This window comes from Emiliania huxleyi, assembly GCF_000372725.1.
Source record: "Emiliania huxleyi CCMP1516 chromosome Unknown EMIHUscaffold_136, whole genome shotgun sequence".
Taxonomy (NCBI): Eukaryota; Haptophyta; order Isochrysidales; family Noelaerhabdaceae; genus Emiliania; species Emiliania huxleyi.
Genome location: NW_005201231.1, coordinates 51,585 through 65,378, shown reverse-complemented (window position 1 = coordinate 65,378; position 13,794 = coordinate 51,585). Strand labels below are relative to the sequence as shown.

Sequence of the window (13,794 nt, the reverse complement as noted above, 5' to 3'; positions counted from 1 at the left end):
CGGTACCTTTTTTTGTCGAGTCCTGTGCCCAGTGTTGTACGTGAGAGATTTTAGCATACCAAATGTTGTGTTTGTGCGTGTGCCGTGTGCGAGGCTTAGTAAAGAAAGAAAGAAAGAAAACAGACAGCCCAAGGGAGGGATGGGAGGACGGCACGCCGCCACCACACAGGGATTCTATCTAAGGAGAGGGGTGTGGTGCGCTAGCCGTCGCCCACCCTTGGGCGTCCGCCTCTTCCTATCTCACGTCGCATTAGTTTTCTTGTGAACGCAAGGTTTTTGCTCGCCTTCCCTGGGACCCCGTGTTGCATGTCACTGTCATCACTGTGCGATTTCGGGGCCCGGGGTTGTGCGTTTACGTGAACGCAAGCGAAAATTCAACGCGGGCGCTTTTGGGCGGGAGGCCGCCCGTAGATTTGACGGAGAGGGGCACATGGCTGCTCGCCGAGCTGTGGACGCTTCCCCGGCGCCGCTTCTCGGCCAGCGCGTCGTGCTCGGTGGGCTCTCGGCCCGCCCCGAGCTGAACGGGCGGTGGGGCGTGGCGGGGAGCTTCGAGGGCGGCCGGTACGCGGTGGCGCTCGAGGGCGGCGGCGAGAGTGTGCGAGTGCGGCCGGGCAATCTGTCGCCAGCGGCGCCGAGCGGTGGCGTTGCAGTCTCCGCCGAGGTCATCGCAGCAGCTGATCGTGGCGACGAGACGGTGGTGCTGGCGTGGCTTGACAGTGGCGGGCGGGCCGACGCGACGTGCAAGAGACGCGGCGTGAACGGCATCACGCTGCTGATGGTCGCCGCCCGCAGAGGCCACGAGCGGGTGGTCGAGTTGCTGCTGAAGCACGGCGCGGGGATCAACGTGCAGAGCAACAAAGGCTTCACCGCGCTGCTGTACGCCGCCGACAAAGGCCACGAGAGTGTGGTCGAACTGCTGCTGCGGCATGGGGCGGAGGTCGACCTGCAGAACAGCGAGGGCGGCACCGCGCTGATGCTCGCCGCCCAAGGGGGCCACGAGCGGGTGGTGGACATGTTGCTGCAGCGCGGCGCGGATATCAACCTGCAGGACAGCAAAGGCTGCACCGCGCTGATGGCCGCCGCCAACAACGGCCACGAGCGAGTGGTCGAGTTGCTGCTGCAGCACGGCGCGGAGATCAACCTGCAGAACAGCGACGGCTGGACCGCGCTGATGACCGCCGCCTACAGCGGCCACGAGCAGGTGGTCGAAATACTGATACGGCGCGGGGCAGAGATCAACCTGCAGGACAGTGGCGGCTACACCGCGCTGATGAGCGCCGCCCTCTACCACCCCGCCGTCGTGCGGCGCTTGCTGCAGGCTGGCGCAGACACGGCGACGCGCAATGTGAACGGCAAGACGGCGCTGCAGCTTGCCAAGGAGGAGGGCCACGCCGAGTGCGTCGAGGCCTTCAGGCAGCACGTCAAGGAGAGGGTCGTGGCGGGACGGCCCACGGCGACGGCAGCCGGCGGCGAAGGCGCAGGCGGTGCTTCCTCCGGCGGCGCTTCCTCGGCTGGATCGAGAGTCGCGAAGACGCTATCTCCAGCGGTGGCGGCGGGGCGGGCGCCGAGCGGTGGCGTGGCAGCCCCCGATGCGGTCATCGCAGCGGCGGAGCGAGGCGAGGAGGAGGTGGTGCTGGAGTGGCTTGACAGCGGCGGGCGGGCCGACGCGACATACGAGAGAGGCGAGACTAGCGGCATCACGCTGCTGATGTGCGCCGCCAACATGGGCCACGAGCGGGTGGTCGACTTGCTGCTTCGGCACGGCGCGGGGATCAACCTGCAGAGCAGCGACGGCGACACCGCGCTGACGCTAGCCACCGGCTACGGCTACGAGCAGGTGGTCGATATGCTGATACGGCGCGGCGCTGAGGTCAACCTGCTGAACAGCAACGGCAGCACCGCGCTGATGTTCGCCGCCGGCCAAGGCCACGAGCGGGTGGTCGACTTGCTGACACGGCACGGCGCGGAGGTCGACTTGCAGGACAGCAAGGGCCTCACCGCGCTGATGTACGCCGCCCTCCTCAACCACTCCGCCGTCGTGCGGCGCTTGCTGCGGGCGGGCGCAGACGCGGCGCGCACTGTTGACGGCAAGACGGCGCTTCAGCTGGCCAAGGAGGACGGCCACGCCGAGAGCGTGCGCGCCTTCGAGGAGCACTCGTCGACCGAAGCAGAGGCTGAGAGGGAGACGGCGGTGGCAGAATCAGCCGAACAGGCCGCGGCGGCCGCACGCGAGGCGGCAGCGGCTGCGGAGGCGGCGGAGGCGCGCGATGCTGCCGAGGCGGCGCTGCGCGAGGCGGTTGAGGCGTGCGAGCGAGGCGACGCCGATCTCGAGGCGCTCAGGGCGGCGATCAACGCGAACACCGACGCCGCCGACGGCTCGGAGGCGCTGCGGGCGGCGCAGCGGCTGCGCGACGATCTGGCGGAGCGCAGGACCCGCGAGGCCAGGGCGCTGAAGCGGCAGCGACAGAAGGAGGAGAAGGCGGCGGCGAGGCAGGCGGCGGAGGCAGCGAGGGCGGCGGAGGAGGCGGATGCGGCGGCGCGGGCGGCGGAGGAGGCGGAGGAAGCAGATCGGGTGGTAACAGAGGCTGCGGCGGCGCGGGCGACGGAGGAGGCGGAAGCGGCATCGCGCGCAAGGGAGGAGGCAGAGGCGAGTGCAAGGGAGGAGGCTGCAAGGGAGAGGGAGGAGGCGAGGATGAGGGCGGAGGCAGCGGCGGAGGCGGCGGCGGAGGCGGCGGCTGTAGAGGCGGCAGTGGCGGCCGTGGCGGCGGCGGAGGCTCAAGAGGCGGCGGCAGCGGAGGCGGCAGCGGAGGCAGCGGCGGCGGCAGCGGCAGTGGAGGCGGCGGCGAGCGTCGCTGCCCTCGCCGCCGCCGCCGCGCCGCCCGCCGCCGTCCCTCTCGACGAGCTCATCGCGGCGACCGACGGCTTTGCCGAGGCGCGCAAGGTGGGCGAGGGAGGCTTTGGGCGCGTCTACCGCGCCGACGCGTTGCCGTCGCTCCCGCGCGTCGCTTGCGGGTTCGCGGTCAAGACGGCGCTGGTCGGTGTCGGCGCCCAAGGCCTCGCCGAGCTGCAGAGCGAGGTGCGTACGCTCAACGCGGCGTGCCACCCGTCCCTGCTTCCTCTCCTCGGCGTCTGCCTGGCACCGGCGAGAGCGTGCCTCGTCTACCCCCTCTGCCGCGGCGGCAGCCTCGAGGACCGCCTCTATCGCGCTCCAGCCGCGCTGCAGCGGCTCCGCATGCTCGGCTTCGAGACGCCGCCTCCGCCGCTCTCCTCCGCCGCACGGCTCCGCGTGCTGCGCGACGCCGCGAGCGCGCTGCACTACTTGCACACGCTCTCTCCCATGATCCTGCACCGCGACGTCTCGGCGGGCAACATCTTGCTCGACGAGCGCGGCAACGGCTACCTCGCCGACGTGGGCCTCGCGCGCGCGGCAGAGGCGACGGCCGGCGGCAATGGACAGGTCTCGCACCTATCGACGCAGCGCATCTTTGGCAAGCCTGGGTACATGGACTCGATCATCTCGCTGGACAACCAGGCTTCGCAGCTCACTGATGGCTTTGCGCTCGGCATCACGCTGCTCGTCAGCCTGACCGGCCGCGGCGCTCTTGGCTTGCTCAGCGCGTGCGACGATGCGCTGGAGGAGCCCGACACGGCGGAGAGCATCGCGGCGGCCGACGCGGGCTGGTCGGCGGCGCAGGCCGAGGAGCTGGCGCGGCTCGTGGTCGGGCTGGCGTTCGTTCGGAAGAAGAAGCGGATGCCGCTCGCGGAGGCGCTGCCGCGGCTGGAGGCGCTGGTCGAGGCGGCGGGGGCGGTGGAGGAGACGGCTGGGGCCGAGGAGCGCCAGTGCGACCTCTGCTACGACGCGCCTCGCTCGGTTCGCTTCGCGTGCGGCCACGCGCTGTACTGCGAGGCATGTGCGCCGCGCGTGCTGGAGCGCGACACCAACTGCCCGGCCTGCCGCCGTCCGGCGCTGCCGATCGTCGACACTGGAGCAGGCGTGGCGGCGCAGACGACCTTTGTCTACCAGTCTCCTCGCGCGGTGCCGAACCTCCCGCCGGCCGGCGGCGCTGTGCCGGCAGTCGGTAGGCGCGGACGCGGCGGTCTCGGTGGGCGGGGCGGGAGGGGCGGGCGGGGCGTGGGGCGAGGCGGTTGGTAAACCTACCGTAAGCGCCACAAATGCGTGTATACAATGTGCTGAGTAAGGAGACGTCATACCCGCCTGCATGCGCGCTGTGACACCCCTCAGCAGACACCCCTCAGCAGTGCGGTGAATGCAAACATCTCTGGCGGCGGAGGCGCCGGAGGCGGAGCGTGACTGCGTGAGGAATGGTGTCCGCGTGTACGGCTTTAAGCCGTACGTAAGATTGGAGGAGGATCGTGGCCGGCATGCGCGCCAGAAGTCGCTGACAGGCTCTGACAGGAGGAACATTGGCTGTGCAGGATCGCGCCGAAAGGACTCGCGCCTGCGGCATCGCGCGATATGACAAAGAAAGAAACACAATCCGAAAGAGAAAACATCGCACCCGACCACTCGAACTCATAGCGGTGGTTGAGGCCGATTTCCTCAACTGTCAACCACGTGGTCCTCGTCCCCGCTACAGCAGTGTCCTCGCTACTAACAGCGGCCCCATCGCGTCGAGGAGCGCGGCCTCGCCCCCCTCGTCCTCCTCCGCCACGGCCTCGCCCGAGCCAACGTCGGAGATGGGCGCGTCGGGCTCGAAGGCGAGGAAGAAGTGGGCGGCGGCGTTGAGGTGCGTCCCGTCGGACCAGGGCAGCCGCTTGTCGTGTCGTCCGGCGAAGTACCACGCCTCGACGAGGAGCGAGTCGCCCTTGCGCAGCCAGAGCGGGCCGCTCTCCGGCGAGATGCAGTGCGTGGCGTGCGTGAGGACGCCGCCAGCGAGCTCGCTGCTGTGTCCCGTTCTTGCCCTCGTGCGTGACGTTGTGCAGCGGGGAGTACCGAGCGTGCGAGGCGCAGCTGCCCGTTGACGTAGAGCGAGATGTTCTCGGCGCCGGCGCGCAAGTACGCGGTTGCGTGCTTGACGGAGGCGGTGAACGGCATCGTGTAGTTGGAGGCGATTCGCACGTTTTCGCGCGAGGCGTTGCGCTGGACGGCAAAGTGCTCGGCGCAGTGCTGCGCGGCGGGGATGCACATAGGCAAGTTGGTATTTTCATATATGAACTTGAAAATAGTATTGACTAGTCTAATCCTACTCATCACAACTCGCCAGGAACACCCCCACCCTATAGGGTCATTGTGTAGCCCTGCTTAGAAGGAAAAGGTTTACTGCAAGGTCCACGTACCGCGGAACGCGCAAGCCCGCGTCCGCAAATGCTGCCACGGTCGGGCTGTCAGGCGATACACCCGGGACCCGCTCCCGTCGAGCACGCCCGCGTGGTCCACGCTCGTACACCGCCATCGTCGAGAAGATGCTGGCGGTCACCGCAGCCAATGCCGAGTACACGTCATCCGGGAATGGGCCGTCCGTACAGCACGCGCTTCTCCCACTGGAACCCGTCTTGCGCTCCGTCCGGCACGAGTGCTAGCAGCGCGCGGACAATGTGGATGTGCCGCTCGTTGACGAAGGACAGAGGTGAACAGAAATTCTTTCTTACGGCGTGCCAGCTCGACCTCCCGGGGGTGGAAGGGCGTGATGGCCGTATTTCTTTATTACGGCGCATACGACCACCTTCCCAGGGCTCCGCATCCACCTTTCCGCGTGGTTCGCGGTGGGCTGCATGTGCCAGCGCGTCATGGCGAATCCCGACGACAGCGGGGCCCCAAAGGAGGGCGGCGGCGGTGGTGACGAGCGCTTTCGCGTCTCCTGCTACTGGCGCCGCCCTTTCGCAGAGATGCGGAACGATCTCAATCGGCGGCGGCCGCACTACCTGAGCGACTGGACGGACGCCTACACGCGCAAGGTCGTCTCGTCGGCTTTGTTTATGTTCTTCACGAGTATTGCGCCCGGCATCACCTTCTCCGCCCTGCTCGGCGACCAGACGCGCGTCGACGGCCGCGCACAGCTCGGTCCGGTCGAGGTTATTCTGTCGACCGCCGTCACCGGCTCCATCTTTGCCATCTTTGGCGGGCAGCCGCTCGTGATCGTCGGCGTGACGGGGCCGGTCACCATCTTCACGATCGCTGTCTTCAACATCTCGGACGCGCTCGGCATCGACTTCCTCCCCTTCTACTGCTGGGTGCAGATCTGGGCGGCGCTGATGCACATGGGCCTCGCGGCGTCCAACGCGTGCTCGCTCATCACGCTGGTGACGCGGTACTCGTGCGAGACCTTCGGCATGCTGATCGCCGTCATCTATATCTACAACGGGCTCCGCAACCTCATCACCTACTTTGTCGACCTCGATCCGCAGCCCGCCCTCCTCTCGCTGGTGGTCGGGCTGGTACCTAGAAGCGGAAGATCTCCCCCACATCTGCCTCCATATGAACCTCCGCTTGAGCCCTAGAAGCGGAATACGTGTTCGTCTGTCTCCCAACCAGCACTTGACAAGACACGTATTCCACTGTGTCTTCCGCCGTAAGACTCCTCCTACATTTGCACCCCTCGTACTCACGCGGTGCTCTCGAAGACACGGCGCACACCGTAGCTACTCCCCCGCCCTGAGGCTGGCGTCCTCACCACAACCTATCACACTGCACCGGGCCGGTGCTTGCACTTGCAATGGGGCTCCTGCCCGTGTCCCGGGCGTGGAGACGCAAGGGACAGCCTGTCCCTTGCCCCACCACTTTGTGTGGTGTGTGGAGACGCCTGGCCCTTGCCCCACGCACCACTCTCTTTGTGTGTGTGGAGACGCCTGGCCCTTGCCCAACGCACCACTCTCCTTGTGTGTGTGGAGACGTCTGCCTGACCTGACCTGACCTGACCTGACCTGACCTGACCTGACCTGACCTGACCTGACCTGACCTGACCTGACCTGACCTGACCTGAACCTATAGGCTCGGCACCACCTGGCTGGCGCTGCTGCTCACCAGCGCACGCTCGTGGTCCATCCTCAACCGCACCGCGCGCACGCTGCTCGCCGACTACGGCGCCACCGCCTCCATCTTCTTCTTCTGCTTCGTGCCCTACATGGGCGCCAACTACGACCTCACGCCCGCCGCGCACGGCGACAACATCACCGCCTCCACCATCGCCACGCTCGACGTGCCCGACGCGGTGGAGCCGTCAGCTGACCGCGGCTGGCTGATCAACCCCGCGGACTGCCCTGCGTGGGCGATCGTCCTCGCCATCGTCCCCGCCCTCATCCTGACCGTCCTCTTCTTCTTCGACCACAACGTCTCCTCTCTCCTCGCGCAGGCGCCCGAGTAGATAGGCAGCCCGAACTCCAAGCTCCCCCCTGCCCACGGGCGCACGCGCAGCAGGCGCCCGGGTACACAGCAGACACACACACACACACACACACACACACACACACACACACACACACACACACACACACACACACGCACACACACACACACACACACACACACACACACACACACCGCTCACCACGCGCACCGGGCCCTGCGGCGCGCACCGGGCCGTGCGGCTCCTGTCGTCTAGACGTGTAACCGCGAGGGGCTAGCCTGGCCCTTGCCCCACCACCTTGTGTGTGTGGAGAAGTTGAGCTTGCCTTCCCTTTCCTTAGGCGCCCGAGTTTGGCCTCAAGAAGGGCACCGCTTACCACTGGGACTTCTTCGTGATTGGCGTGCAGATGCTCGTCACGGGACTCCTCGGCATCCCCCCCGTCAACGGCCTCATCCCGCAGGCGAGATGGCCCGAGATGGCCCGAGATGGCCCGAGATGGCCCGAGATGGCCCGAGATGGCCCGAGATGGCCCGAGATGGCCCCAGATGACCCGAGATGGCCCGAGATGGCTCGAGATCGCGCAACTCGGCATCTCGCAGGGAACAGCAGTCGGACGCCTGCTTGTGCAGCTACCTAGGCGCCGCTGCACACGGACTCACTCTGCGAGAAGGAGTGGCGGACGCGGCCGGCCGGTCACTCGGCGCACGACAAGGTGGAGGTGATCACGCACTGCCACGAGCAGCGGGTGTCGGGGCTCGCGCAGGCAGTGCTGATCGGGCTTACCCTCTGCGCGCTCACCGTGCTCGGCTACATCCCGATCGCCGCTCTCGACGGCCTCTTCATCTACATGGGCATCGCCTCATTCGGCGGCAACTCGTTCTACCAGCGGCTCGTCCTCTTCATCACGGACCCGGCGCGGCGCGCCGCACGCGGCCTCGACTTCCTCGACGGCGTGCCCTCCGGCGTGGTAAGGCGGTACACGGCGCTCCAGCTGCTCATCCTCGCGTGCATCTTCGGCGTCACGCTCGTGCCATACGCCAACTGCCTCTTCCCCGTCCTGATCGCCGTCCTCGTCCCGCTCCGCATCGTGACGCTGCCCAAGCTGTTTGGCCGCGAGAATGTGGACGCGCTCGACGCCGACGGCAACGCGCCCGACCTGGCGCGGCACAGCGCCGACGCAGACGGCGCGGCGGAGGGGACGGTGGGCGGCGCGGCGGCCGGCACCATCTGTGCGGAGGACGGCGAGGCAGGGCCAGGGGCGGCGACGGAGGTGGTGTGAGAGGAGGGTGTGGGTGGGTGCGTCGATGTGAGCGTGTCTGGGGCGTTGTGGTGCCCCCGGCCCGGTCAGTTTACGCTAGAGTGCGTGTGTGGCCAGCCACACACGTAAGCTGTCGCGAATTCGACTCAGGCTAGTTCCATTTCACTGTGGCACAGCTCGCGTTACAAAACCTTGATTTTGACCATTTTTTGCGCCATTTCGTACCTCTCGGTGCCTTCCAGAGGTGCAGCTGCGACCCGCCGAGTACTGGGCTGGGTCTTTAGGCATTGTGGGGTTGGCACTCCCATCGACCCTCATGACCTCCTGCGGTCTCTGAGATGGACACCAGTGGGTGTGGGACCACAGCCAGGATACACTCGAAGGCTGGGTAAGCAGTAGAGGTCGATAATCGACGCGTCCCACATGGTCTGTGTCGCTGTCGGCACGCTGTCGACAGGACGTCGAGCGACACCGGTGGCAGTGCCACCCAGGAGTGGTCGGGCGCTCTCCCGTCATGAGAGAGCCACCATGTGATCCGTATGATGATTCCTGACAACCGCCTCAGTCAACTTTCGTCACAGTTCCCGCTCTGAGAGGAGCTGCGGGTCAGCTCGACAGCTGGAGCTGTGTCGCCGGCGTGCGGCGGCCTGCCTCCGGAGGTGCCTCTGAGGTGGACATTTTTGGGTCACCGTGAGAGAACGCGTTCGAATTTTCACTCCGGAACTTCAACTCCGCACGCGCACCGGCCAGGGCTACAATAGTGCCAGTGAGGCGGAGGCGCGAGTCGGAAGGCCGCGACCGTGATTTGGTCCCCCAATTTTCCTACAATCGCTGTCGACCCAGCCACGTAGACGGTTGCACACAGCAGGTGGCGCGGTGTGCAACCGTCCACACGGCGGGGTCGCAGCTGCCTCTGCGCGTCCTGGAGAGGTACAAAATTGTCGCCGCCGAAGGCGACTCGACGCCGCTGAGATCGGAGATCAAGCTCTGACAGGTCGCACGTCGCTCCTTTGACGCCGACGTGACTCACCCGTGCAGAGCACATCAGGACACGGTCTCGACGCGCTCGGTACGACGCCTGCGACCCGTCTCGGGTCAGGTGGCACGACGCTCATCGCGCCTGCCACAAAGAGTGTTGCATCTAGCGAGAAGAGCGTGAACGGCGTGCCTGCCAGTCACGCGTTGCCCACACGAGCACTGTAGGGGGGGCAAACCCCGCAAAGTGACCCGTTTTTACCCTCCCACGCCCGTGCGCGCGTATCTTAGCTAAGGTACGCGGCCACACGCGCTGGCGCGCACGGCAACCGGGACTTACACGCGCGACACGAGGGACTGTGTATCCGTGCCTGCCTCGGGGGAGAATAGCCGCCCTCACCCGCTGGCGTTCATCGAGCTCGGCGGGGCCTGATACGTGTCATTCTGTGCCGGCGCGTATCTTAGCCAAGATACGCGGCCACACGTGCAGACGCGTATAGCGGTACTCGCGCCCACACGTGCAGCCGCCTATCTTGGCCAACATAGGCGGCTGCACTCGCAGCCGCGTTACCGCGTGACATACACGCCCACGCATGGGGCGCGATGTTCCCCTAGATAGGCGCCCACACGTGTAGCGGCGTATCTCAACATCCCTCTGTGCACGTGCCAGCGCGAGTCGCCTTCGCCGACGGGCCGTTTCACGCGCTCACGCCTGTGTGCTTGCATCGCTGTTCGAGGGGTGAACCGACGAGGGGGTGCTCCGATCGCCGCGCGCGCCGAGTACGTCATGACGTCAAAAACCCGACACCACACGCCGACGAACACCCTGAACCCTTACACAGTCTGTTACCACCCATGTTACACCCGTTTTTGGTAGTGTAAACCCGACACCACACGCCGACGAACACCCTGAACCCTTACACAGTCTTTTACCACCCATGTTACACCCGTTTTTGGTAGTGTTAACAGAGCGTTTTCGCGTTACATGTGCTTTACACTCAGTCTAACCCGCGGGTCAATTAGAAAAACTCGACGAACGCTTACACCCCTGACATACACATGTGCGATGTGGAGTTTCCACTAACTGTTTTGTTACACACGTGTGTAACCCGCGATCAATGAGCAAAACAGCAAATCTTACACCCCTGTTACACGTGGGTGTAAGAGCGTTGTAACGAGGCGACGCGGGAGGCGGCACGGCTGCACGATCGGCTCATCGGCGAGGCGTTCAACGAGCTCACGGCGGGGCGCTTGAGCTCGACGGCGCAGCGCAGGGCGGCGCTGCAGCAGGCGCGGCTGCCAGTCAAGCTCGGCGGCGCCGGCCTCACCTCCATGTCGGCCGTCACCGACGCGGCGATCGTCGGCTCGTGGTGCCTCTACTGGGAGCCTATCGCTCGCCTCTGCCCGCAGCCTCTGGCGCGCGGCATCGACCTCGGCGCCGCCGCGGTGGCGGCGTCGGCGGTCTGGCGGCGGCGGGGGCGGCGGCCGGGCAGGCGGAGGCGGAGTCGGCGGTCGAGCAGCCGCTGGCGGCGGTGTCTCTCAAGGCGCGGTACGCTCGTGAGGCGCGCGTGCCCGGGGCGGCGGGCGGCGGCGGTGGTGGCGGCGGTGGCGGGGATGCTGAGATGCGGTCCGGCGAGACCTGAGCGGCGAGGGCGGCGAGGGCGGCGAGGGCCTCGAGGGCGGCGAGGGCGGCGAGGGCGGGGAGGCGGGCGGCGCGACCCTAGGCGGCGGGGGCGGGGCTGGGGCGGCGGGGGGCGGCGCCGGCCTCGCCGCCGGCGGGGGCGCGGAGGGCGCCGAGTCGAGGGCGGCAGAGGCGGCCAAGGCAGCGGTGGGCCGCGGGCTGCGCGGCGACGAGGTGGTGGACGCGATCCGACGCGCGGGCGTGGTCTTGCTGCCGGTCCACCTCGACGTCGCACGCCGCCAGGCGCGGCTGGTGGCGGCGCACGCCGCCCTCGACGCCAAGTACCAAGAGGACAAGAAGACGTACTATTTCTACGACAAGACTGGCCGGGCCTACCGCATCTACAACCCGAGAGGGCTGCCCCCGGCGCATGCATACCTTCCGCTTACTGAATGGAGCTCGCGCAGCAATCTTCTACAAAAACGCTCAGCGCCGATACTCCGCGACGATTCACCATTCAGCCTGGAGGGAGATGCATGCGGCGGCGGGCCGCGCAGGGAGGAGGGAGCAGGTGCGGTTTGTCTCGGCGAGCCAGTTCGGCGCGGGTGCATTCTTGAACGCGATCCCGACCCGCGCGCACTTCCGTCACTCTGCCCTCGTACGTGCTGCGCTTCGCGCTGCAGCGCCGCTTCGGATTGCACCTGTCGATGATGACGGACGTCATGGCGGACAGCATCTACAGCCAGCACGGTCTGCCCTTTGACGCCCTCGGCGACGTGGCGCAGAACGACGGCGCGGCGGGCCACCAGACGCGGCACAAGGAGGTCCTCCTGGACCTGGTCGAGCTGCTGCGGGGCAAGCTTGGGCGCGGCGCGGTGGAGCACGAGTTTCACTGCGAGCACAGCACTACGAGGACGGACCTGTACATTTACCAGGGCGTGATAGGGGACCTGCCCGGCATCGGCGACACGAAGATCTTTGCCAGTGTGCCGTCGGACCCCTCGGGGGCGGGGCGCATGGGGGCGTTCGTCGCTTGCGGCAACACGCTGCCACGCGCCCGCGAGCCGGGTTTGGGCGTGGAGGGCGGGGACAGGGGCGGGAGGGTGGGGAGGTGGGACCCGCGGACGGGGTCCGGGACGGTCGAGGCCGTCAAGGGCCAGTACACGGACGCAGAGGGGAAGTGCCGTGTGGAGGCGCTGCTCTTCGAGGAGTTCGGCGCGATGAGCGCGGGGGTGGAGGAGCTGCTGAGGCGGGTGGCTGAGGTGGCGGGCCGGAAGCTCACATGGTGGCAGTACGACCAGACGTCGTGGTCGGCGCGCGAATGGATGCCGTTTGCGCTGCAGCGACTGTCGGTGCAGCTCTGGGTGGCGCTCGCGGACGAGGCACAGCGCGCCATTGGTGCGGCGTCACGCGGCCGCGAGGGACCGCGGGGGAATGCTAGTGGGATGGGGGGCTCTGAGGGGAAGGGAGCGGGGGGCGCCCAGTAGGGCGCCGGCACCCCAGCGTAGAGGGCGTCGTGTAGCCCTCCTTTTGGTATAATATATATTTCACTATGCTCTACAGCTCTACAGCGCGAGACACACAGCGCTCTACACTCTACATCCTCTACACCCTCCCTCAGTATCGTACCCTAGAAGCGACGAGACGTCGCCGGCTGCCGCCGCTGCAGTCCGTACAGTCCGTCCCGGGGTCGCAGACATCGTCGCATGTGCCGTCGTTCACGAAGTCCAACGAGTGGGGCAGAGTCATCCCGTAGTAGGTGCACGTGTCCACGCACAGAGCAGGGGGCGGCGATGCGGTGGAAGGCAGGGGGGGCGGCGAGCCGCCACTCATTGCTTCGGTGCACATGTCCGGCTGCAGGCGGCGGCGGTCATCGCTCTCGTGCGGATGGTCGTGGCAGCAGGGCAGGTCGGGGTGGTCCGCGCAGGTGCTGCAGATGGCCGCCGTGGCGGCGGGCGGCAAGTGTTTGCTGTAGTCGGACGGGGTGGCGTCCGGTTCCAGGTGCCCGGAAGTCGCCTCCGCCGAGAGGCTGCACGTCACAGGGCAGGTCATCTTCACTTCGTCCACGCAGGTCGTGTCGCAGGCCGAGTTGGTGGTGTTGCAGAGGCCAAAGCCTTTCGCTTGCTCGCACGTCGGGACAAAGCCGGCGTCACACGGCGCCAGAGCCGGGGCAAAGATGGGCCCGCGCGCTTTCGGATTGATCGCTGACTCACGCAAGTCGGAGGGCGCGGGCGCCGCCAGGGCGGCGACGGCGAGAGCGGCCAACATGTGTGTATGCCGCGGGGTACAGCTCGGTGGGGTAGGGGTAGAGCTCTCTTCCTCGGCCGCCGAATTTGAAAAAGAATTTTACAACAAAACTCCCTCGCACGACACTGGGCACAGGATCCGCGCCAGACTTTGCCGCAGCCTTCTTGAGGGCGCCCACGACGGTCGGGCGCTCAAACTTGGACCAGAAAACGGCGGGCGCGTGGGCGGCGAACATGGCCTTGGCCTTGTCCGAGTCGAACGCGCCCGCGTCGGGCGCCTTTTCCGCGGCCGGGTCCTTCTTGAGGACGTCCTCCGTGGCAGACTTTGCGACGGTGATGTTGACGTTGTTGACGCCGCACGCCTGTGGCGAGGGAGAGAACGCGCAGGCT

At 66.9% G+C, this 13,794-nt stretch overlaps 3 protein-coding genes across 3 annotated transcripts; all 3 read left to right on the top strand.

Moving 5' to 3' along the window:
* Positions 1-2,692: 2,692 nt before the first annotated feature.
* Positions 2,693-3,595, top strand: EMIHUDRAFT_70996 (hypothetical protein; the record flags this gene model as incomplete). Its single annotated transcript, XM_005788294.1, has 1 exon — positions 2,693-3,595. A coding segment is annotated over one exon (903 nt), but the record flags the coding sequence as incomplete, so codon positions are not given.
* Positions 3,596-5,699: 2,104 nt separating this feature from the next.
* SLC4-1 (HCO3 transporter) lies at positions 5,700-8,753 on the top strand. The gene is made up of 4 exons (XM_005788352.1): positions 5,700-6,393; positions 6,951-7,314; positions 7,649-7,765; positions 7,943-8,753. The coding sequence occupies exons 1-4, from the start codon at positions 5,734-5,736 to the stop codon at positions 8,581-8,583; spliced, it is 1,782 nt and encodes a 593-aa protein (XP_005788409.1). The 5' UTR covers positions 5,700-5,733; the 3' UTR covers positions 8,584-8,753.
* Positions 8,754-8,985: 232 nt separating this feature from the next.
* EMIHUDRAFT_227018 (hypothetical protein) lies at positions 8,986-12,645 on the top strand (the record flags this gene model as incomplete). Its single annotated transcript, XM_005788293.1, has 6 exons — positions 8,986-9,036; positions 9,159-9,232; positions 9,313-9,370; positions 10,717-10,896; positions 11,393-11,734; positions 11,842-12,645. The coding sequence occupies 6 exons, from the start codon at positions 8,986-8,988 to the stop codon at positions 12,643-12,645; spliced, it is 1,509 nt and encodes a 502-aa protein (XP_005788350.1).
* Between the last annotated feature and the right edge of the window lie 1,149 nt (positions 12,646-13,794).